The 22,587-nt window shown below is 39.5% G+C and overlaps 2 protein-coding genes across 3 annotated transcripts; one reads left to right on the forward strand and one right to left on the reverse strand.

Moving 5' to 3' along the window:
• The first annotated feature begins 229 nt into the window (after positions 1 to 229).
• Positions 230 to 6,816, forward strand: ubxn11 (UBX domain protein 11). Its single transcript, XM_084726327.1, is given in 13 exon segments — positions 230 to 566; positions 651 to 691; positions 1,983 to 2,099; positions 2,839 to 2,939; positions 3,025 to 3,076; positions 3,166 to 3,248; positions 3,335 to 3,715; positions 3,801 to 3,878; positions 3,951 to 4,036; positions 4,144 to 4,249; positions 5,228 to 5,301; positions 5,865 to 6,014; positions 6,097 to 6,816. Coding segments are annotated over 13 exon segments (1,749 nt in total). The 5' UTR covers positions 230 to 255; the 3' UTR covers positions 6,266 to 6,816.
• Positions 6,817 to 7,054: 238 nt separating this feature from the next.
• On the reverse strand, positions 7,055 to 22,364 carry cep85 (centrosomal protein 85). 2 transcript variants are annotated; one of them, XM_084726328.1, is made up of 14 exons: positions 22,212 to 22,364; positions 20,299 to 20,358; positions 20,059 to 20,190; positions 16,186 to 16,973; positions 13,698 to 13,828; positions 13,259 to 13,376; positions 12,942 to 13,127; positions 12,019 to 12,171; positions 11,483 to 11,637; positions 11,252 to 11,369; positions 10,417 to 10,467; positions 10,213 to 10,320; positions 9,871 to 10,108; positions 7,055 to 8,967 (listed from the first exon to the last, which is right to left on the reverse strand). In XM_084726328.1, the coding sequence occupies exons 2-14, from the start codon at positions 20,336 to 20,338 to the stop codon at positions 8,804 to 8,806; spliced, it is 2,382 nt and encodes a 793-aa protein (XP_084582454.1). In that variant the 5' UTR covers positions 20,339 to 20,358; positions 22,212 to 22,364; the 3' UTR covers positions 7,055 to 8,803. The 2 variants fall into 2 exon arrangements, with proteins under 2 accessions (XP_084582454.1, XP_084582455.1); XM_084726329.1 differs by lacking the exons at positions 20,059 to 20,190; positions 20,299 to 20,358; positions 22,212 to 22,364 and adding an exon at positions 17,644 to 17,892.
• Positions 22,365 to 22,587: the final 223 nt, after the last annotated feature.

Here is a 22,587-nt window from a genome sequence, read left to right on the forward strand (position 1 = left end):
CATAATGATACACACTTGCCAACTATGTGTGAGAGACAGTCCTTTGTTAATGAAACTCTCGCGAGATTTGTACTCGTTGTCCATTGTAACCTTACAAAAAAAATAAAATAAATAAATCGTGCTACATAATATTCCAATCCTCTGGTTACGATCTCAGTGGGTTTAAGTCAGAAAGTCAAAAAACACTTGATTGGGGTCGGGAAATATTACATTTTGGGTTAAAAATTTGTCGCTCTCGCGAGATCGTTCACGGCTATGGGGTTCCCTTCTAGACACGACAGAGAGAGCGACATAGGAAACAGCGACCTCCTGCGGCCGAAACAGGAACAGTCCAGCCATCGTTCCACTGTTATAACTGCTGTCTTTGCGTTGCTAATGGCAACAGACTCTAAACAAACTAAAAGAAACAGGAGAAAACCCTCTGAGCAGGCCTGTACTGAATCCTGTGTGGTAAAAGTAGGATTTTCTCGCAGAGTCCATCGATTCTCAGGTAAAATGAGCTCACCTTTGTCGATGCTGAAGAAAACAAGGCGCACTCCCCTGCAGGACCCTTTGAATGAGGCTGGGTACGTTAGTTACTCACTGGGAAATATCCAACTTTACCGTCTAAGGAACACATTCAGTTACATTAACATGTCTTTGACCTGCAGGAGCAGACCAAATGTGCCTTTCAGGAGGAATCTGTTGAAGGGTATGTTGTAGCATCAAATCTTGTAATAAACATAATAAAATTATACTGCACTGGCAGGTCACGAAAACCGCGGTTATCACCAGTGTTGGAGAAGTATGATCTTTTAATGAAGTAAAAGTACTAGTGTCAAAAGTTCAAAATACTTCAAAAGTAGAAGTAAAATTGCAAATGTTGCTTAAGTAAAACTATTCAAGTACAAATAGGAACATTTACTCAAAGTATCAAAAAGTGTTAGTACCCAGTGCAAGAAAAAATCCTGCAACATGACTGTTACAAATATATTATTGCTCATGCATTAATATGTTTTTTAATAAGGATGCAACTGGACAAAGACTTGGACAAATAAAAAAAAAATAAAATAAAATAATTGAATAATGATTAGGAAAAAGCAAGCAAATCCTCGCATTTGAAAAAGTGGAACCATGAAAAGTTTTGTATTTGTGAATGAAAAATGACTTAACTATCAGAATAATTCCTCAATTAATTTTCTGTAACCAGACTAACTGATTAATCAGCTAATTGTTTTAGCTGTAATTGTATAAACTGTTGGACAGTTTAATCTGGAACAAAGCATCATATTTGATCTCTTTACATATTTTGCGTGTAAAATCTCAGTTTGTGAAAAGCTAATATTTATGTACTATACAAGTACCTCAAATTTGTATATGTCAGCTGAGAACAGGAGACAGTTGGACAAGTGCAACACACAACATCCAGAGTTAGTGGATGTGATTTGACAACCCAGGCAGAAATCTGAAAGGCCAGATTTACAAAAGAAGCACCACCCTCACCCAGCTGACTTCCTTTTTAATTTCCTCCCTTCTCACAAAAGACTATAAAGAAGCTTTAAGACCAGAAAGTCCAGGTTCAGGAATAGCACATGAAGGTGTCCAAACAGAGCACTGCACACTGCAGGCCACTGGACAGCTTAGATAATTGTGCGACAGGGCAGATGTTGAAGCACTTTATCTAGTGGATCGTTTGACGTTGTTACAAATGTCTGGATTTTATCTGTGGTCCAATGAGTTGGACTTTATTTTACCCATTTGTTTTCTGATTTTATGACTATTGTATGTATTTGATATGATCCGTTTTATACTTTGTTTAATGTATTACGTGCTTTATGCAAGAGTGTTTACTATTTCTTCTTTGTCTGTTTTTGTTTTTCCAATTCCATTTAATCATGTTGATATGACAATAAAATACTTAATCTTTAATTTTTTTGCTGAATCTTGAAACAGATAAAAAACTTTTTTCTATTTTCATATATTTTTTGTGTTTTTGTCTTCAGAATTTCAGGCAGGATTGGTGGATGATGACAAATCTTCTGATCCAAATCATCATCTGACCTCTTCCATTCCAGGAAATCATGCCTCCACTTCAAAGTCAAAAGCCTCATCAAAGAAAGGTTTCAAAATGTTTTTTTGTTTCAAAGCAAAATACAATGAAAATCTAACCCACATCTAATCACACTGTAGAGAGTTGCACCAACAAGGATTCATTTTTAAACCTGATTAAATCATGGGTTAACTTTAAATTATGTTGCACCAAACTTTTAAACTAGCTTTGAATTAAGAAAGATTAAATTTAAACCTCTCTTTAAACCCTGGTTTAGTTTTTATTCTGAAACTAAATCCACTTAAATTCTGTTTCACCAAAACTTTTGTAACTGTGACCCAGTAATAACTTCAAACTAGAGGAGCTTTAACTTTTAAAATAGCTGCCTTTTAAAGATGGATTGGGCAAAACTGTTCTCTGCTGAGCCGTCATGAATTGGCTAACTAGGATAACCAACTGTTTAGCTAGCTAGCAAATATAATGTTTTGTTAACTTTTTATTAAAATAATTAAATCTAACTTTTAAAAAACCTTTTAGCTAGCCAGCAAACAACATACTAGAATATAATATACTATAACATAATACTAATATAATATAATATAATATAATATAATAATATACTATGTAATAATATCCAGTTTGAATTGTGCAACAGGACTCTGCTTAACTTCAAATCTGGATTTACTCATTTCACACCTAGTGTTGCTAAACTCTGACTGGAACTAATCCCATATTAAATTAGTCCTTGAGGAAACTCTGTCTAAGAGTGCGAAGGATGCTTTTATGTACTTTGACACCCTGATATTCAGGTGCTCCACCGAACGACTTTGAGCTCATGTCTGCCATGATGCAGCGCGTCACCCTGCTGGAGAAAACAGTGAGGAGCCAAGCACAGGAGATCAAGCGCAAGGTGAACACACGCCTCCTACAGATGAACAACAGAAATGTTAAAAAATGTCAAACTCGCACTTTAAATTTCCCTCTTCCTTCTAAAGGATAAAATGATTTCGGCTTTGGAGGGCAAGCTGAGGTCTCTGAAAGAACCAGGTAACATCTACAAACCTGAGTTTGATATAACATATATCTCTGGATAAAAGGGTTTTATTGTGTCGTATCTGTCCTGTGTGTGGGATTAGAGAATAGAACACATGATCGGAGTGGCAAAGATGATCTTGAAAGAAAATGCCAACAACTGCAGAATCAAGTGTGTGAAATGGAGGTAAGTTGATTAAATAAAACCTTTTATTCGTGTGCTTATATTGTGATTGCACCACACTGAATTCTGCTGACCCTCGTATCTTACAGAGCTTTCTAAAGGACTACGGTTTGATCTGGGTGGGAGATGGTGAAAGCAGTGACTCAGCTGAAAGTGAGCAGCCAGGTAGTTTCCATCAAAACTTCAAGCTTTCCTTGAACGCATTTACGATGTCTCCCACCTAAAATGATTCCTGGTATCTTTCCCGTGCAGACACCTCTGCGGTCAGGAGCTTTCAGATGAACTTTGACCTTGTGCTGCAGAGGATCAGAGAACTGAACTTCCTCGCAGGGGAGGGAGAGTGTTTTGTACAATCAACAGCCACGGGGGCACATCTGGCAAAGAAGGATCCTATTCAACTGAGTTTCTATAGCAACGGGATTGTCATGTTTGATGGTCCTTTCCGCTCTTATCAGGAGCACAGCACCCAGGTTTAACTTAACTACTACAATTGCTCAAATTTTAAGACATTAAACTGGTTTCATTGGTGTTTCTAACTCTCTTTGGTCTTTGCAGCGGTGCATGCAAGATCTGATGGACGGGTATTTTCCTTCTGAGCTTCAGGAAAGATTCCCAGACGGTGTCCCTTTTGAGGTTTGTTTTTCATCGTCTGTGAGCAAATGTGTAAATGTGCAACTTTGCTACTTACCATAATTTTTTGTGTAGGTTCATGACAGGAGGGAGGAGGAATTCATCTTCAAGCTACCGTGGAACAAATTTCCAGGTGAAGGACAGGCTGTTCGTGGGGAGGAAGATGAATCATCCAATGCCGTCAGCTCTAAGTTACCTGGTCTGTTCTGTAAACATCACGCCGATACTCACACCGATGTTGCACATTCTCATGTTTTCTTCCCCTCACAGGTAAGAAGTTGAGCCTGGATCAGTTTCTGAACAAGCTACCAAAGGTGGTAGTGAAGGCTGGTCGTGTGATTGATATCAGGAACTCACTGAGGGCGACCCTGCAGGTGAGCGACCTCTATCTCACAGGCGATCGCTATAGTCAGTGGTGGAGGAAGTATTCAGATCCCTTATTTAAGTAAAATTCTAATGCCACACTGTAAAGATACAGTGTTACAAGTAAAAGCCCTGCAGTGAAAATGTTTCGTAAGTAAAACTATATAAAGAAACTTTACTGTACGTATGAAAAATACAAGTATTCAAGGCAGAAAAATGTCCCCTGTGACCATTATACTATTGTATATTATTATATATTATATGACTGAATCATTATTACTCATGCTTTAATGGAAAATCAATATTTTACTGTTGTAGTTGGTTGAGGTTGAGCTCATTTTTAACTAGTTTGTGTAGGACAAAAACTTTAAGATTATTTTCTTTATGGATGGATCTGTCAGTATTTTCTCCATTCATTCATTCATTGATTATCTGGTTTATAAAAGTTCAGGAAATAGTGAGAAATTCTATCACAGTAACACACAACCCAAAATGACCCTTCACAACCTCAAAATAATTAAAAATAAATTAAGCTTATTAAAAAAATTAAAAGGAAAAATTCTCACATTAGAGAAGATAGAACGATGAAATGTGTTTACATTAAAAACGCAGATATGTTTTTTTCTAGTAGAAAGAAAGTAGTTCTGGTAGATTCTACCACAGAGAGAAAATAGTACAACAGGTAAGAGGACAAATACGTATTTTTGATTTTGTGGTGCATTGTCCCTTTAATTTGTAAAGTAACTAGCAACTACAACAGTCAGATACATTTTGTGCAGTCAAAAGTACAATGATTTAGATGTAGTGGAGTCTAAGTTGAAAGTGGCATGAGAAGAAAAGACTCAAGGGAAGTACAAGGATGTCAAGCTTGTACTTTACTAAAGTACTTGAGTAAATGTAGTTATATTCTACTGTACTATAGTGTACCACCTACCCTGTCTGTTTGTGCTGAATGTACACACTCATTATCTAACAAGTACTTTCATTAGGGTTCATCTGATGAACAAAGCAGCGACTCAGTGATCCTCATCGACACACCGGCACTGCAAGCCATGAAGGAGAGGTATTAGACAATTTGTAACCCGTTACACTAAGCACAAGTTTGTGTCTTAAACTGACAATTCATTGATTTACCCGTGGTGACGGGTCACTAGAAGCTCATGTAGGGCAGACAGACATTTTTCAAATTCATAAAAATGTGTTGAAATTGCTGAAGATAGAGACAAAATATGTCAGGCAGAATTATTGACACAATACTGCATCTTGTGTTGAACAGTCAGAGGAAGACAGAATGTGCTGTGTATACTGTAATGTATGTGATGTTTCACTACTATCTAGCTTTATAACCATGTAGAACATACAAGGAAAAACAGGGTTAATGAGGTTTTTACAGAAATTACTTGATCCAAGAACACACTACATGATGTAAAGGCTGATTAAAATGCTGCTGTGGCCTCAGCAGCTGTGGATTACTGTTTGCACTGGTCAGAAAAATAGGCCAGGTCACCATGGACAGCCAGCACTTGTTGGTAACAGGGTCTAGGATTCAGATCTGACCTCCAAAAGGAATCTCAGGACAGTGTGAGCCTCTATTATGATTATATCAAGTGTTTTTGATTTTTATAGGCTGCAGACGATCAGCCCTGACCGGCCTGCATCTGCCCGTGATGTCACCACACTGAAAGTGAAGTCAGAAGACGGGAATTCTACTTTCATATTGAAAATGTGCTTTTCGGAGACAATCAGCCACTTGCGACAGTATCTGGACAAACACAGGTGAGACCATGTCCTCCTGCACTAACAGAGCATCTGTCTTTACAACACGTGACACTGGTTGCTTGTCCTTCTTGCATTACAGAGGTCATAGTCTCTGTGGTTATGACATCATCAGTGCGTACCCAAAGTGCTGCTACAGTGATGACTGCCAGACACTCCAATCATGTGGACTCAAAACTAACGCTACTCTGCTGCTGCGAAAGAAGAAAGAGCCTCATTCACTGAGTGAAGTCAATAAAATAAACTTATAAAAAGGTTATATGTGACTTGAGAGGGATTTTTTAAAATCAGCCTTCTTCACAGCACACATTCTGACCTCTACTACCAAACACACAGGTGATGCTAATAACGTCAACAGTGGCTGTTCTATTCACAGTCCCAGTAACACTAGGACCCTGAGAAGCAGCTAAATGGAATTCAGCCTCATTAATTTTGTTATTCATGCCTGTGCTTTACATACTAACATATTGAGAGGCAAACTTTTGTGAAAAAGGCACACTTTTGTCGTTTTTCCCCAAATTTAAGCTGTAAATCTTGTTGCATGGTACTGTTGCAGATGTTGCAGTCAGCCTATCAGCAAATAAGATGACACTGGCTGATGTTTACCTGTTGAGTAGCATGAATTTTGCACTTACTAGATGTTGTGTTGGTTATCTGCAGTCAGACTCATACAGCAGTGGCTGGCATACACAGCTGCTGTTCTGGAGAAGAACCCACTGGCTGGTCACAACTCAGGTATGAGGGCAAAGGGTGCCACAAAAATGGAATAAATAACAGAAACAAAATAAATGACCATAAAAAATTTTAAACATCTGTATGGGCCCAGAATTTTTTGGTGTATCCATATTAGCACCATTTTTAGTTTATAAAACAGGGATTGGACAAAAATTAACATAACTAATAGTGGAACTACAAAATGTTATTGCACTAACAAAAGAAATCATACTTTATGTGGATCGATCATGTCATGGTCAATACCTGATCCTGTGAGCAGCCATAAGTTAACAATCAAAATGAGATCAAACGAAATTCGAAACAAATTAAATCAAAACAAAATGTTGAAAATCTTTATTTCTAAAATATGCAAATACAAACAAGGACAAAAGTATGAAAATATAAACATCTTTTTCCCTTTTGCAAAAACATTTTGAGATGTTAAGGCATGTGGAGCCTGACTTTCCAAAGATAAATCTTGTGCTAATTGAGTTTTTAAAAAGGTCCCATGAAATGGAAGATGGCTTGTGTGTCCCTGGGTATGTGTATAATTTTTGTCCCAAAAGGAATTGTTGCATATTTTTATATTAAAATCCCTATCTCTCCCTGTAAAGTGTCACGTTTTTTTCAAATGGCTTTAAGTCCATCCAGTACAACATGATTGATGATTTCGGGGTGATCCAGCCAACCCCTCCCACCACCACCACCACCATCATAATCATCATCATCATCACCACGTAGGATTAAAACGTGTCCTTCTGCAGCCAATCTTTGTCCCTCCCCAACATCTCATGTTACATGACACACATCAGACCACAGGAGAAAAGTATCTAAAAGCCACTTCATGGGACCTTTACACATTGTGGAAGCCAAGTTTGCTCAAACACATTAGCACGTTACAGCAACACGTTAGGAGGACTCACTGAGTTGTCAATGCAAACTAAGAAAATAAATAATACTGAGGATTAATACTGTCAAATGCGCATCAGCCAATATCAACCTGAAATGTACAATATCATGTGAAGTTATCCATCTACACGGAGCAGATTCTACAAACATCACACAGTCTGAAGAGTTTAATTAACTTCATTTATCTACCTGGAAAACAAACAATAAAACAGTGTAGGGGGCCTCCATGAGCTCTGTGCTGTGGCCCAAAATTATCTGCTACATTCAGAGTCAGGGAATGTATTGACTAATCCTACTGGTTGATACACTGAGAGAAAGGTCAGCTGCAAACAGCCCTTTGTGGTTGGTCTAAAAATGAATTAGCATTGTGGTTGCAAACGTGACAGAAAGGCACATGGTTGGTGTTCATTCAGAACAAGGCCTGCAGCAGAGAGAAGCGTTCACAAAAACATTCACAGGCTTGCACAACTGCTTCGACCAGAGTTTCTTTGGTAGTTAAAACTGTTGGAGGCCTGTTGGTGTGAGAAGCTGATTTGGTATTAAACCCTTTCAGGTGTCAAGTCTCATACCTCACAGCAGAGTCTAATGTTACTGTGCTAACCATTTTAAATAATGGCCTGTTAGTAACATGTTCCTTGTGAATTCAGTTAATAAAAGCACAGATTAAAATAATTTCAGTTGATTGTCAACCACTTCTTAAATAATTCCCCTTGAGAGGAAAATTAAGATTTAAATAAATTATATTTGTGGGACGTCTACACAAATACTTATCCACTAGAGTGGAACAAAAAGTATAAGACTGTTTGGTAACTGACAGTATCATGTCATCATTATTTAAAAAAAACACACACACGCACACACAATGCTTAAGGATCAAGTATTAGAGGTAAGTTATTTTCTGTTAGCCCTTGGACTGAAATAGATGAACTCACCAGGGGTGGGGGGGAGGTGGGGTTCTGAGCTACAGGCAGGCTTGAGAATCAACGTACAGTCAGTGGAGAAAAGGAGAAGCTAAACCATTTGGGCTTTCCTGTGTCCTCGTTTTAGGAAAATTAGAAATCCAGTCCTCTTTCTGACATTCAGTAACTGAGAGATGAGCCCGTTTTAGATGCTTCAGAGGTGAAGTGGGGCTTACAGAAGTTTCTTCCATCTCCTGGATGGCAGGGTTACTGGGTGATGCAGTTTTCTCCCATGTCCTGCGCATAACGGTCCAGTATCACATTGCGTAGTTCCTCAACGTCTCGACGGAGCTGCTGAGCTTCAACCAGCTTCTTCTGCAGCACCTCTGGGCTCATCCAGTCCTCGGCCTGTTCTGCCACCGGTGGTGGTGCTGGAGAAAAAAAAAAAAAAAAAAAAGACTCTGATTCACAATGTGCAATTTTCCAAAAACAGTTTAATTACACTTAAAACTAGAAAGCAAGGCTCAACAATAAGGATTGCCCGCTTCTCTGGGGTCAAGTAAAATGCCACATTGGGCTACTAAGTCTAGCAACTCACTCGACCAATCAGGTAGTAAAAAAGTGGTAATATTTTTCCCAGAGCTAATGATAAAGGTAGCTAAGGAGTGAGTCATCTTGCTTTCTTCTCATCTCTGTTGAGAGTTGCACAAGTGCAGTATCTATCGGACATTGAAAAAATGGCGACAGGTTAAGACAAAATTTATGAGCTGAAGCCCAAGTGAGAAATTCAATTATTCTGGAAACAGGAGTTTAGTTGATTGATGTAAAAGGAGTTGGCCAAACCTTCAACTAAGTGTTGGGCAGTCTGCCACAAGTTTGAAGGCAAGGCGGATAACACGGTCGTTTTTCAAAAGCACATCAAACCTAAACCTCAAGAAGGCATAGTGCTTCGCTTGATGGAAGCTAAGAGGGCTGCAGACAGCCTGTCCTCCAGGAGTTTGCTGTTGTGTGTACAAAATATGAACACTGAGGCAAGTTTTAATTACTAACTAATTAAAAAAAATCAGCCAACTGGGAAAGTGAAAAAGAACATTAACAGTTTTTCCACTACCATTACCCAGAATATTTTATTTATTTTATGTTGCTCTGCTCATTCTCTGCTATTTCTACCATTGTCTCAGTGCAGAAGTCACTGATGATGTGCTGTCAGGTTCATGTGGCAGAATAACTCAACCCTCTCTCATCTTAAATCAAACTGATGACTGTGTTCACTGACTGGAGCCCTTTAGCAGTCAGATCCCCTGAATTAAGAGTAAAACTGAAGGAGTGCTTACATGTAAGGCCGAGCAGCAGGGAGAGGTTGGGGTCTTGTCCCTGTGCTCTCTGGGTTAGAATGCTGCACAGGGAGCGCAGGTCACTGAGGCAGGAGGCGATCTCCACATGTAACCTCTGTGTGAGACGAGCCCCAGCCGGCTGCAGGGCTGACGAGGCCTGGTTCCTCTGCTCTGGATCACTCATCTGCTCCTGCAGGGTCAGATTCTGCTCCATCAGTTCCTGGTTCTGGACCGACAGCTGAAACACAGCAGTTAGCATCCGGTCAAAGTTTCTGTCCCGTTTTATTAAGGACTCACAGGTTCTCTGCATATTGTATAAAACATATAGTTAGTCTATCTCACCTCCTTCATTGCTGTGTGGAGCTCTAACACATTCTGCTCTTTGGCCAGCACCTCTTCTCTGAGAGCTTGAGAGCTGCTTTCTTCCTGAGATATCTGCTCCTCCAGAGCCTGCATACCCAAATGAACAATCACAAATGTTAAGAGACAATATAACAGGACAGTAAAAATATGAATCACTGAGGCTGATTGTTAGAAGATAAACACCTGAATCTGAGAGCCAAGCTGCTCCATCATCCGGTGCTGCTTCTCAATGACCTGTAAAGAGAAGAACTGAGCTTTAAGAAAATCTTTCTACTTGAACGGAATACAACAATCAAATCCTAATCTTTTCATTTTAATATCAAATTACAACGGCTCCTCTCCTTCCTGTTCTGCAAGAACGGGAGGTTGTGACCTAAGCTTTATGGGAATAGTGTGTGTGGGTGTATGACCTGAAGAGTTTACTGTGTAGCTGAAGCACACAGCAAGCAAGGTAAACATCCAGAAAAACATTAGAAGAGTAGTTACACTCAAAAAAAATGACAAAAAGATGAACAAATATTACAGGGCTGAAAGCCTGAAAGTGCTCTACCCCTTGACAGCAGCTTTAACCACAATAAAAAGGAACTTACTTTCCAGAGAAATTAATACTTCTCATTGGTAAAACTTTAACTGACCTCACACACTTCCTCTAGGGTCACTGAGTCAGGACAACTTTTTGAAGCTAGAGTCATTTGGGGTCAAGCAGATAAACTAAAACTAGTTTGTGTACAAAGCTTCTACAGTTTTCAACAAGTTAAAGACATATTTAAGATTATAAATACAATTTAAGATATATTTCATGTCCATACTGATAAAAAACTAAGAAGGGTATGAATGAAAATCGTGTATAACTCCGGTGTTTTGTCTCTAGTAAGATGATGATGAAGAAGATCAAATTTCCTTGTATGTCCACTGTACTTAATGAACAAAAGCAACACAGAGAGTATTCAAATACAGGTATTTCAAGTATCCAGATGAGCTTTTAAAAGAGAAAACAGACAGACATATAACAGCAGACCTTTTTGAGTCTTTGCTGCTCCTCTCTCAGAGTGTTGTTCTCTCCTCTGAGCTTCTCGATATCCAGGGAGGGCAGCCTGGCTCCATCTTCGAGGCCCTGTTGCACTCGCTGCTGCATACTGATGAAGACAAAAATGATGACACAGAACTCACATTATGCCGAGTTATAACTGTTTGAATTAAAGTGTCCACTGTGAAGATGGTATATTGTTGTCAGGCTGTGTGTCCATACTCAGTGATGGTGGTCAGCAGGTCTCTCTCCCTGCGTTTCTGTTCTTCCAGATGTGCATCTTTTTCCCTTAGTTGTGAGCGTGTTGTCTCTAGACAGACCTCCAATTCTCGTACTTTCTCTTGGAGTTGAGCCACCTGCTGTTCAGCTTCAAGAAGCTGATGCAAAACACAAATATAGTAGTAATAATAATAAAATTTATTTTTATGCAAACTTTCAAAACACAGCTACAAAGTGCTTTACAATAAAAATAGAACACATCTAAAACAAAAAGAAAAAATAACTAAAAGCCATAATGGCATTATATAACACAAGGAAAGTAAAACGACAACATTAATAAAAAGCCATTTTAAAAATGAGTTTTAAATAGTGATTTAGAAGATGACAGTTTGCAGCCCTGATCTCCTCAGGCAGGTCATTCAACAGTTTCAGAGCCTGTCACCTCTGAGTACAAATCTATACAAATACATGCTCAGGTTAAATGATTTCCATGTCTAACTCAGAAAAGACTGAGTAGGAATAGATGAAACTGTTCTTACCTGTTTGTTCTGGCTCTGGTAGTCCTCCAAGGTGGGCAGGTCTGCTAGGTAGCGCTCCAGAGTCTCAATACGCTGCTGGTTCTCTCTCTTCAGCTCCGACTCCTTCTGACACTTCTTCTTCAAGTTGTTGATGTGCTTGTCTCGACTGCGGATCTGCACACATAGGAAAATGTAGTAAGTGGGAGAATATGCTTGAATAGTAAGAAGTTATAGGTACGACACTCATTCATAACTCACAGTATATGAGTAAACTCAAAGAAAAGAGGCCATTTTAGCACCTTTCATCTTACTCTATGAAAATGAGTGAGTGAAATTGTTAACTCTGCAATTATATGCAATATGTGATGAGAGACAAGCTTCCTGTACAGTGTTTTGTTTCATATTAGCTGTCTGAAACCACTGAGGCAGGAAATTTGACAGGATTTTAAGTAACAGTCTCTGTTCATTACAAACAGAAATTTAAATGCAGTTCTGAACTAATAAATGCCACTAGCACTACAACTAGCAATTATTTTCATTATAAGTTATTCAACTAAGTCTATAAAATGTCAAAAAATTGTGAAAAATGCTCATCACAATTTCCCAGATACCAAAGTGAAGTCTTCAAATTGTAATTGACATTGTAAATGACAAAAACCAGCAAATTTCCACATTTAAAAACCTAAAACCAGCAAATGTTTGACATTTTTGCCAGAAAAATAACTGAAACAATTAGTCAAGTAACAAAGTAGTTGAACACTAATTTTATTCCCATCGACCAATCAATTAGTGAAACTGGCAGCAAATAGCAGCAAAGTGAACTGTTTTTAAGCAGATAGTGTCATTTCAACCATTTATTTTTTCATTTCATTTTGTGTTTTTCTTTCTTGCAACACTTTATAATGCAGATGTGTATGATGCAGATATGTTAGGCAAGCACAAACCCTCTCTTCCTGTTTTTTCATCTCCTCTGCGTGTCTCTCGCATGTCTCCTTCAGGCTGTCGGTTAGTCGACGCGTCTCAGCCTCAACTGCCCCAAGCCTGCGCTCTGCCTCCGCCTTCTCCAGGGCAGCACAGTCAGTGCGTTCAGTAAACTGCGCCCTCAGGAACACGTTCTCCCTCTGAGCTTCCTGTGAAGCCAGCATGTGATACAAAGGTTTCAGTGAAGGGTCTTGAGGGTGAATTGTTTTGCAGGAGGATGACAGTGTAACACAGTGTTCTCAGTGTTGTTTGTGGGAACTCGTGTCTGTTTTTTACGAACCTGTAGCCGCAGCATGCACATGTCCCCATAAGAGGCTCCTCGGCCCAGCAGGGCTCCATGGACCTGCAGCTCGCTTTCCCTCAGACGCTGCTCCAACTGGGACATATGCTGCTTTTGTCTGTATCACGACCAGATCCAACCATCATCAACATAAGAGCAAGAACAAGGTCAGCAACATCATGGAAAGCCAACCTGTTAAAAGCACTGAACTGCCCCTGGGGTTTGGCGATGTGCATAAGTACTTAAATACTACATTTCTCTCCCACCGTATCAAATCCTTTTAACAGTCAACTCTGGAATATCTAGTTGAGAATAGATTGTACAAAATCACAGTATAAAGTCAAGATAAACTATCAAAATGCATTAAGACTTTCATTAATATAAAATAGTGATACAAAGATTCCTTCCCCTCCAAAGTAAAATGATCAGAAATACTTGCCTCTCGATGATAAGCTCTTTCTCCTTTAACAGACTCTCACTGGCTTTGACCAGAGCATCCCACTTGCCAGAATCTGAGTGAGTGGGTGTCGAGTATAGAGATGGATACTGTCCCACTCCAGCGCTCATCAACTGTAACAAAAAGGCAAAAAACATCTTACAGTTAGAGCTGCAGCATGAGGAGGAAATGGTACTGGGGACAATAGTTTAAAAGATTTACAGATGTACAATTTTAACCCTGAAAATAAATAAACTATGTGTACAACTGAAATCCTTCCACTTTCTCTCAGCACAGTATATACAGTGTATAGTGCACACGCACGAGCCTTGCTTAGCCTGACCCTCGAGCAAATTATTCTTATACCACAGCAGTCATCTGACAACAACATGGTGAGTTTCAAATGGCATTCACAAAAGAGAAATAAACTTGATGAGCATCAAGCCGTGCCAATCTCCCTCTTTAGAATAGAATGTAATTCCACCTCAGAGACTATTTAAAGTCTTTATTCCAACACACAGTGAAAGCTCTGCCAAATGTCTATGTGTATTCTGGTGCCCTGAAGAATACACTCAGCACCATGAATGAATGGACAGATTCTCCACACAACTCACTGCTTTAACATAAAATTATTTAGTTTATGAGGCAATGTTTCAATCATTACTCAAACTTCCAAGATGTTGTACAATTTCTTCATACAAAAAAAACCCCTTGAGTTCAATCCAAGGTCCCAATCCTTTCCTTACAAGACTTTTTCCAGAGCATTTTTAGTGATGCTCTAGCTGGTGTGAAAAACAGAGATCACATCATACACGAATATGTTCCTCTCTGTGGAAGTCTGCATACAGGCAGTCTATGGCTATAACTTACCTATAAAATCTCTTACTTACTTAGAAATTCTGACAAATTGATCATATAATAATGCAAACACCATCTAATACTTTTTATAGTATTCCACCATTGTATATTATTTAGCATTATTCTACATTATAGCCACCCAAGTTGTAATGCCATCCAACCTGCATGTGCTACCATGTGACATGATTTGGGGCTGTTCACAGAATTCCCCCCAACGCAGGCGCGCAGACAGACAGACAGACAGACACACAGACACACAGACACACACAAAAGTGGCCTATTAAAATACTCTCATGCATCAACTACCATTTGAACTCTAATGATCCTGAACATAACTCAGCCCTTTGTTATCTCTTTTGAGAAGCTCTGATAGATTGACTAGTAATTCATTCTCAGCTAAAGGAAAACAGCAGAATGTTAGAATAATTTTCAGGGGGATATTTTACATTAGCTATACCTAACTGGAAAATTGTGTAAAACAATTGAAAATTGCATTGAAGTGGAAACGTGTCATTTAATGCGTCAGCAAACAGAACATGGAAGTGGCAACAGTCAGTCCACAAGGTAGTCAGCATCCGCCAACACTGCTGAAATGGTAAAAGCTTTTTACAGGCTGCAAAAAGGAAGCTGTCACAAGCTGTGCAGCACTGATATAACACGTAATAAAATTACATTTGATAGAAACCTAACAACAGGCATCAGACAATCATCTAAATTTCTCTGTGATTTTTTTGATTGACTTCACTTGACAAGTCCTGCAATAAAATAGGACAGGATGTCTGTGTGGCTTCAGGCTGTATACAGTGGAATGTTATTTTGCCAGTGCTGACCTATATGTGTTTTGGAAACTAAACTTCAAATGTGCACACAACCTACTAACCCACATGGGTACATCAATGACCTTAACCTAATCAAGGTGTTTTCCATGTCAAATCCACCTAACCCCCCATAGCAGCCAGACAAGAAAAGAAAAATAAATAAATAAACACTTTAGACCCCCAAGGTTGTGAATTTTTTTCCCAGGGCTGCCACCATTGATTATTTAGATTATTGATTAGTCTGGAGATCATCGTCACAATTACTCTAACTGTTTAGCTTTTAAAATGGTGAAAAATACTCAGCACAATTTCCCTGAACCCACAGCAAAGTCTTCAAACTGCTTCTTTTGTCTAACAATCCAAAACCCAAAGACTCTTCATTTACTGTCACAAATGGCAAAAGAAAAGCAGCAAATCCTTACATTTAAGATCATGCAACCTGCAAATGTTTGACTTTTTTTTTGTTTTAATATATTTTTTGGGGCATTTTATGCCTTTAATGACAGGACAGCTGAAGATGTGACAAGAAATGGGGAGAGAGAGTGAGGGAATGACAAGCAGCAAAGGGCCATGGATGGGAGTCGAACCCACAATCGCTGTAGAGGACTCACAGCCTCCGTACATGGGGTGCATGCTCTACCAACTGAGCTATCCAAGCGCCCCCAAATGTTTGACATTTTTGCTTGAAAAATTATGTAATTAATCTATTATCAAAATAGTAGGTCATTATTTTTGTTTTGATTGATTAATGAACTAATCATTGTAGCTCTAGTTTCTTTACCTTTAGTGTAGTGCAATTTAAAATAAATGCTTACCTGCATTTGTTCCACTTGCAGGCGTAAACTCTCCAGTTGCTGCTTATGTTGCTGTTGTTGCTGCCAGCTGGACATTTCACTACATCTGTCCTGCCGCAATGGCTCATACCCCTTGGAACCTGCATGTTCCCTCAGCAGTGCCTGTGTCTGCAGGCTGAGAGGGTTTGCATAAACTCCAGGAGATCCAGCCCCACCAGGCTGACTGCCCCTCTGATTAGAGGTTTCTGATGTCCCAGGAACCCCGGGCCTCACTTCAGGCAGAACGTTATAGCTGTGCTCCATGCCTCCTCTGTAGGCCTCAGACAGACAGTCTGAAGTGTCTCTAATCCCGGTCGTCTGTAATCGGAGTCTGACATCAGGGCATAACCCCCCCAGCAAGGCTGACTGATTTAGTGTAGGCTCCACTGCGGGAGTGTCAAACCTCTGGCCCTCATCCACCCGTGTGTGATCCGAGGGGAAAAGTGAGTGGTCCAGCCCATTAACAAGGCTGCGGTACCGGCTCAGGCAGTCCGGCTTTGGCCCCACAAGATCTCCCACACCGGCCTGACCGTCCAAGTTGGGGGAAGATGCTGATTTTGAGAGTGAGGAAGACTTTGAGGTGGAGCCGCTCGGGGTTCTGGAGCCAGAGGAAGATCTGTGACCCTCAGAAGACAGGGAGTCCTCCTGGATGCATGACTGGGGCTTTGAGGCCGGGGCTCCGGCCGTGGATGGCATGACATGTGCAGTGGGTATAGGGATCTGACTGCGGATGGGTTGAAAAGGGGGGCTGCTGCTGGTACTGCAGAAATCTTTAAAGAGTAGAAGAAGAGAGAGTATTTAGAAAATATTTTCACTCACTACTCAACATACAGACAGAGCTTGTTAAATCAGTGCAGGATATCTGGAGCAATACTGCAGGCCGTTTTCTCTATTTTCAGTGGGTGATGTAAAGTAGATGTAGCAGGGTTTATGGGTGGCCTACTTTGATGATGAGGTGTCATCACTGAAAGAATTAACTGGCTCTGACTGACTCAACCCAGGGAATAGGCTTATAATAGAATTAAACCAATGCGCAGAATAAAAGCTCTGGATTACATGATAACAATATGTTGCCATATAGCATTAATTCAGCTTGTGTTGCCATGACACTGAGTGTACATGTAAGATAATTATTCTGTTACCATAGAACTGCTGACTAAAGAGCCCTCCTTTTTAATTAGCAGAAACCCATGTAATTATTCCCTCACCAACATACGATAAGCACCCTCAGATTACTCTACAGAGCACACACCCAATCCACTCCATTAAAACATGCAGAAAAATGTTAACCATCTTCATTTGGAAACCTCAGAGATCACATTATGTTCACAAACAACTTCAGGGACACAACAAAGATCAGTACAACCAGCCTACAGAAATCACCACGAGCCCCAACACAGTCCAAAGTTACATAACACTGATTTCAACAGCTTTACAAACCTGAGAGACCTGTTGAAGTCTGCAAGTCTGGCATTCACTCCAACGCAACAAACATGTTATTAGCAGTGGCATTTTTTCTAAGGCTGAGCTGAGGTGAGCTCAGCCGCAGAATGCTTTAAATCCAAACAGTCCGTCCTGTGCATTTCTGTACTAAATCGACCTCTGAAGCAAAGACTGACAGCGTCACAGCACGCAGGCCCTGTGCCCAAAGCAGTATTGTCCTCCAACAGCCAAACGAGCCTGTATCAAGCTCTGAGCAAATACACACAAACAGGCATACACAGGAAAGGTTAGGCGTATTTATAGCCCACCTCTCAAGTTACAGAGAGTGATCTGTGGGTGCCGCTTATTTAAGCACCTTGCCTCCTCCCACTGTAACACACATCACACATACACGTGTAGATCCAAAGTCAAAGACTGAGTCTAGTCTGCTCAGTTTACAGCAAAACTTAAAGAAATTTTCTAAATTAGACTCTCTTCCTAGTCGCAAAGGAAAATTAGCGAAAAGGTAAGAATATCATGGAAACAATATCAAGCTTTCAGGAATGTAAAACTTCAAATATAAAAGAAGCCTTGAGGCTCCACTGATTCATGACTGGCTAGAACAAGTCTAAACTACTCTGTAAGAACATTTGCTTAGCAGACATTCCTGCCTTTGGAAAGTATAGAAAATAATGTCAATTACCTGTAGCTGTAAAACAGAATGTTTTAGCAAATATAATGGGAAAAAATATATTTTTTCAAATAAATACCTGGTATTTTAAAGCTGTATAATTTACACCCCAACTTCCTCGAGTATACTATACAGTTTATGTACAACAGGTCATTATTGTGGCTAAACTTGGGGCTAATTGTAATGTTGCTAGGCAATGTTGTCAGTTTAAGTACCAGAACAAAGCTGTTCAAACACCAGCAGCATGCTCAACAGTTGTAACTAAGCAAGTCAGCCCTATAAGAAGTAGCTGCATTCATAAAAGCCCATGTGAAGCCAACAGTTAAAAAGGAGAATATTCAAAGAACACGCCACACACTACACAGACATGCCAACCTGACAACTAATCTAATAAAGAGCTGGAACACAATTTGCCTGATTACAGCTTCAAGCCTCCTAGTAATGTTGTCTTACAGTTCTTGAGGGATTGTGAGATGACACAGGACACCTCAGGATGAAGCATGTTATGAAGCCAGTCTTTGAAAGATGCAGATGATATCCATCTACTGAAATTACTAGCTGTTCTCTGTACATTTTCCCTTTCAGGTTTAGTGATCTTTATCTGGTGACTAGACAGGTGATGCGAGGTTTGCAGAGGTTTTTTGAATCACCACAGTGATAAGGTGAGCTCTAAAACACAAACCAATTTAGGTAGGAGCATAAAATACATAAAGTGTATGGAGTGATGGGTACTACTAACACCCAGGAGATATTTACCCATACCATTAAAGGCCCTCTAATATGTTTAACAAAAGAAATGTGTGTAAAAGGCATCCTTAAGATGACCTCGGGGAAGGCAACTAAATGTAATGAGATGTAAGGAGCAATGACCATTTGTTTGCCGTTGTTATGAACAGTTTCCAACAGGCAGCCCCACCATGAATACCAGCTTTGTGAAGTTCAATCCCTACAGTGTTGATATACTTGTGACAACTTTCCAGTGCATTATTTTGTAGTGTTTCCTGTTGCACATGGGATAATCCACCCCCAGCTGGCCTGCCATTACATGGAACCTTTCTGATCTGGCATGACTGTTATTTTTTCCACTCAGTTTATGGACATACAAATATAACACACCCATGTCATCTCTAGTGAGATTGCACATTTTCTCCAGTGGGATATTCCCATTTAAGACCACGCCAATATTAACAAAAACTCTTTGAATGTAATATTTTGCTCTACAGGCAAGGTCTAGTGTGCATTTAGCAGTCCAGTCCTGGCATCCCAACACCCGATCCTCCCAATTAACCTTAACACCAGAGTAGTGCAGCTGAGCCTTGGGGCATTTTTGGCTGGGACTTTAATCTACCTCTGCAAATCTCTCGAGCACCCACAGTGGATCATGAACATTTTTCTCACTTTATAAATAGCCTAAGAAACAACAAAACAAACGTGAGACCAAGTTTCTTTAGCTTGAAGGCCTTGTGTGGCTTCTCCCTACATATACTGCAGATTTAATGATAATTCTCTACTTTAAAGCCAGCTTGATCTGCAATTTAAAAGTATAGAAGTTTAATGATAAATAACCATGTTGTAGAATATAGATATCCTATCTAGTGCATGTATGCAGCAACAGTTAGAACAAAAGTAGACTGCACAGTGTACAGAGTGCAATCTAGAGCTCCATCACTGACAGAGAGGCTTCAAATCAATGTTATATAATACATGCAACAGGCAGGGGAAGAACAAGCAGAAGTCATCACCTTCTGTGCTGTCAGATGCTGAGGTGCCAAGACCAGTGTCCCCACTGTCCGATGTTCCAGGCCGGCGGCCAAAACGGCTTTGGAACTTCTCTGACACAGCTGGTGTCTGCCACTCCATGTCAGCAAACCGAGCTAATATATATGTGTGAAACCAGACAAAGGCAACAAAGAAGTTAATCAACAAATGCTGAATAACTGCTACACAGTTAATACATTTTGCCTGCAGAATGTCAAACTTACCTGGTGGTTTGGATTCAATATATCTGTGTGAGGTTGTCATTCCACACAAGACAATGTCACCTGGTTGAAATGAGGAAGAAATTACTTTATTAAGGATACATGATATGGACTGATATGGACAATACAATAACCCATAATTACCTGCTTGTCATGGTAGACACTGATAAGATAACTGACAATTTTCTTTTTGTATTTTAAGAAAATAAAAAAAATAACCTGTAGTATATGCACACCTGAAGGTAAGAAAGGCTAAGATAGTGAGTAAAGATGGATGATTTAATATTCATAGCTCTGACGGACCCAAATCTAACTGACATCACTATTAAATCAAAACAAATAACAGGTCTGACTGTGCAAATATTTATTTTTTCTAGTAAATTACAATAAGAAACTTTTCTTTTTAAGTACTTTGGTATTTATTTTAAGAATTCAAATTAGTTATTTAGCAATTAGTCAACTGCTTTGACATAATCTGTCAAATCAGGTATTGTTAAAGCCAACTTTTACTGGTTATCATTTTGTTTTCAGAAAAAATAATATATAAATTTAACAATAGCTGATAATTTAACAGTCCCAATATGTATCATGTATCCCTGTAAATTTATTATATAGTACAGTAAGGCTGCATGATAGGGTGAAAAATAAGGGTGCAATTATCTTGACAGATATTGCAACGGTGATATTATTCACAATAAGTGGGAATGAACATGTTTGTGTCACAACATTAATATTCATTGAAAAAAATATTAAAATCATGATAATATGACTTTTGCTGGGATCCGTGCCAAAAAAACATGCTTTCTTACATCTAGAGAACAAGATGTGTAGGCTTGCAGCAATCCAGTACTTCATTATATTTATCCAAAAATTGCAACTTCTGCAATTAGAATATTGCAGTTGAGATAATATTTCCATTACCTATACAGCTCTATAAACACAATCAAAAGATATTTTCAAGTTGTTGAGATTTAACTCACATAACCCACTTGTTATCACTCGCCAAATTCTTGGCATACCTTACTGTAGGGTTGTTAGTCAAATTTGCTTAATCAGCAAATATCTCACATCCTATTTTTCAGATTTAATTCGTAAGAAAAACAGTGACAGATGCTGGTAAGTAGGTCTTAATAATGAACCAAAGACAGATCTGAACAAAGGCTCCTTTGCTGCACACTGTATCACATTATGAACTGAATGTCCATGGCCTAGGCTTGAACAGCTGTTAGCTAACGACTGATTTGCTCACCTATCAAACTCATCTGCCCCTCAACGTGCCAGAAACAACCACGACATACTTTTCTGGGTAGCAACAAAAATAACAACATGAGCACATGTCTTAGGGTTACATAATCTGTTACACAAACATTCAAACATTTATATCCCAGAGAGGCTACAGGAAGTTGTACATTAGTTGTGGCAAGAGAATATACGGATTACTGATGGATACAAGCAGCCTGAGATGCAGCCTGGCTGCTACAAAGTAATCCTCTTCACTAGCTAATTCATGAAGGAAATGACTCGATAACATTTAACCAGCCAAGGCAAGCTATCAGCCAAACGTGACTAATCGCTAAATTGGATTTGTTAAAATTGTATAATGCTAGCTCAATGCGACAGTCAGAGCTAACCCAGGTCTGTGCTGTTTTAAATCAACAAATCTTTTTAAGATTTCCTCTCCGTACGTTAAATCTTGTGGCACTGCGATGCCCTGCATCGTTAACCATTTAGCTAATCCACGACAAATCCGTTTCCGTCTACCATTAACAAGCTAACAAGCTAGCTAACGGCTAACACAACGTTGCGGTTTGCTTAGCTACTTGAGTTAACATTAACGTTACAAATCTTCGTTAGCTTTAGTGCCTACATTACTGTAGCTAAGTTAGCTATCGGCGCTGACAAATAGTTTACTTTACCTTTCGCTTCACATAAACACAAAATGCAGTAAGAAATCTCTGAGTGAGGATGGTAACCGAAGTCGAATCTGTACCATCCGCTGCTGCTGCTGTTGTTCCGCTAGCCAACTGAACAGATTCCCTCTGATGGCAGACTACCCGTCGAATACACTATGGTCGCTTGTTTAATGTCACAGCGCCGCCCGTTGAACACTGACGCTTCATGTTGTCTGAGAAACCGTTTGAGGTTTTCCTGTCTGCACGATGCAGACGTCCTCAGTGATTACATCTGCAGACTATAACTGCGACACTAGTGTAACAGTGTTGTCAAGATCTTTTTTGAAAAGTTACTGTTGATGCAACAAAAAAATGAGTGCGGTCATTCTGTCATACGGCC

The sequence above is a fragment of the Lutjanus erythropterus genome, chromosome 9 (assembly GCF_056507025.1).
Source record: "Lutjanus erythropterus isolate fLutEry1 chromosome 9, fLutEry1.hap2, whole genome shotgun sequence".
Lineage (NCBI taxonomy): Eukaryota > Metazoa > Chordata > Actinopteri > Lutjaniformes > Lutjanidae > Lutjanus > Lutjanus erythropterus.

What these genes read in the sequence shown, in the direction of transcription:
- cep85 (XM_084726328.1), bottom strand. Translation starts at nt 20,338, where the DNA reads ATGACAACCTCACACAGATATATTGAATCCAAACCACCAG. An exon ending in AGCATCTGACAGCACAGAAG is followed by an intron (nt 16,974 to 20,058) that starts GTGATGACTTCT and finishes TACTCTTTAAAG; the next exon opens with ATTTCTGCAGTACCAGCAGC. An exon ending in TGTGCATGCTGCGGCTACAG is followed by an intron (nt 13,128 to 13,258) that starts GTTCGTAAAAAA and finishes CTGGCTTCACAG; the next exon opens with GAAGCTCAGAGGGAGAACGT.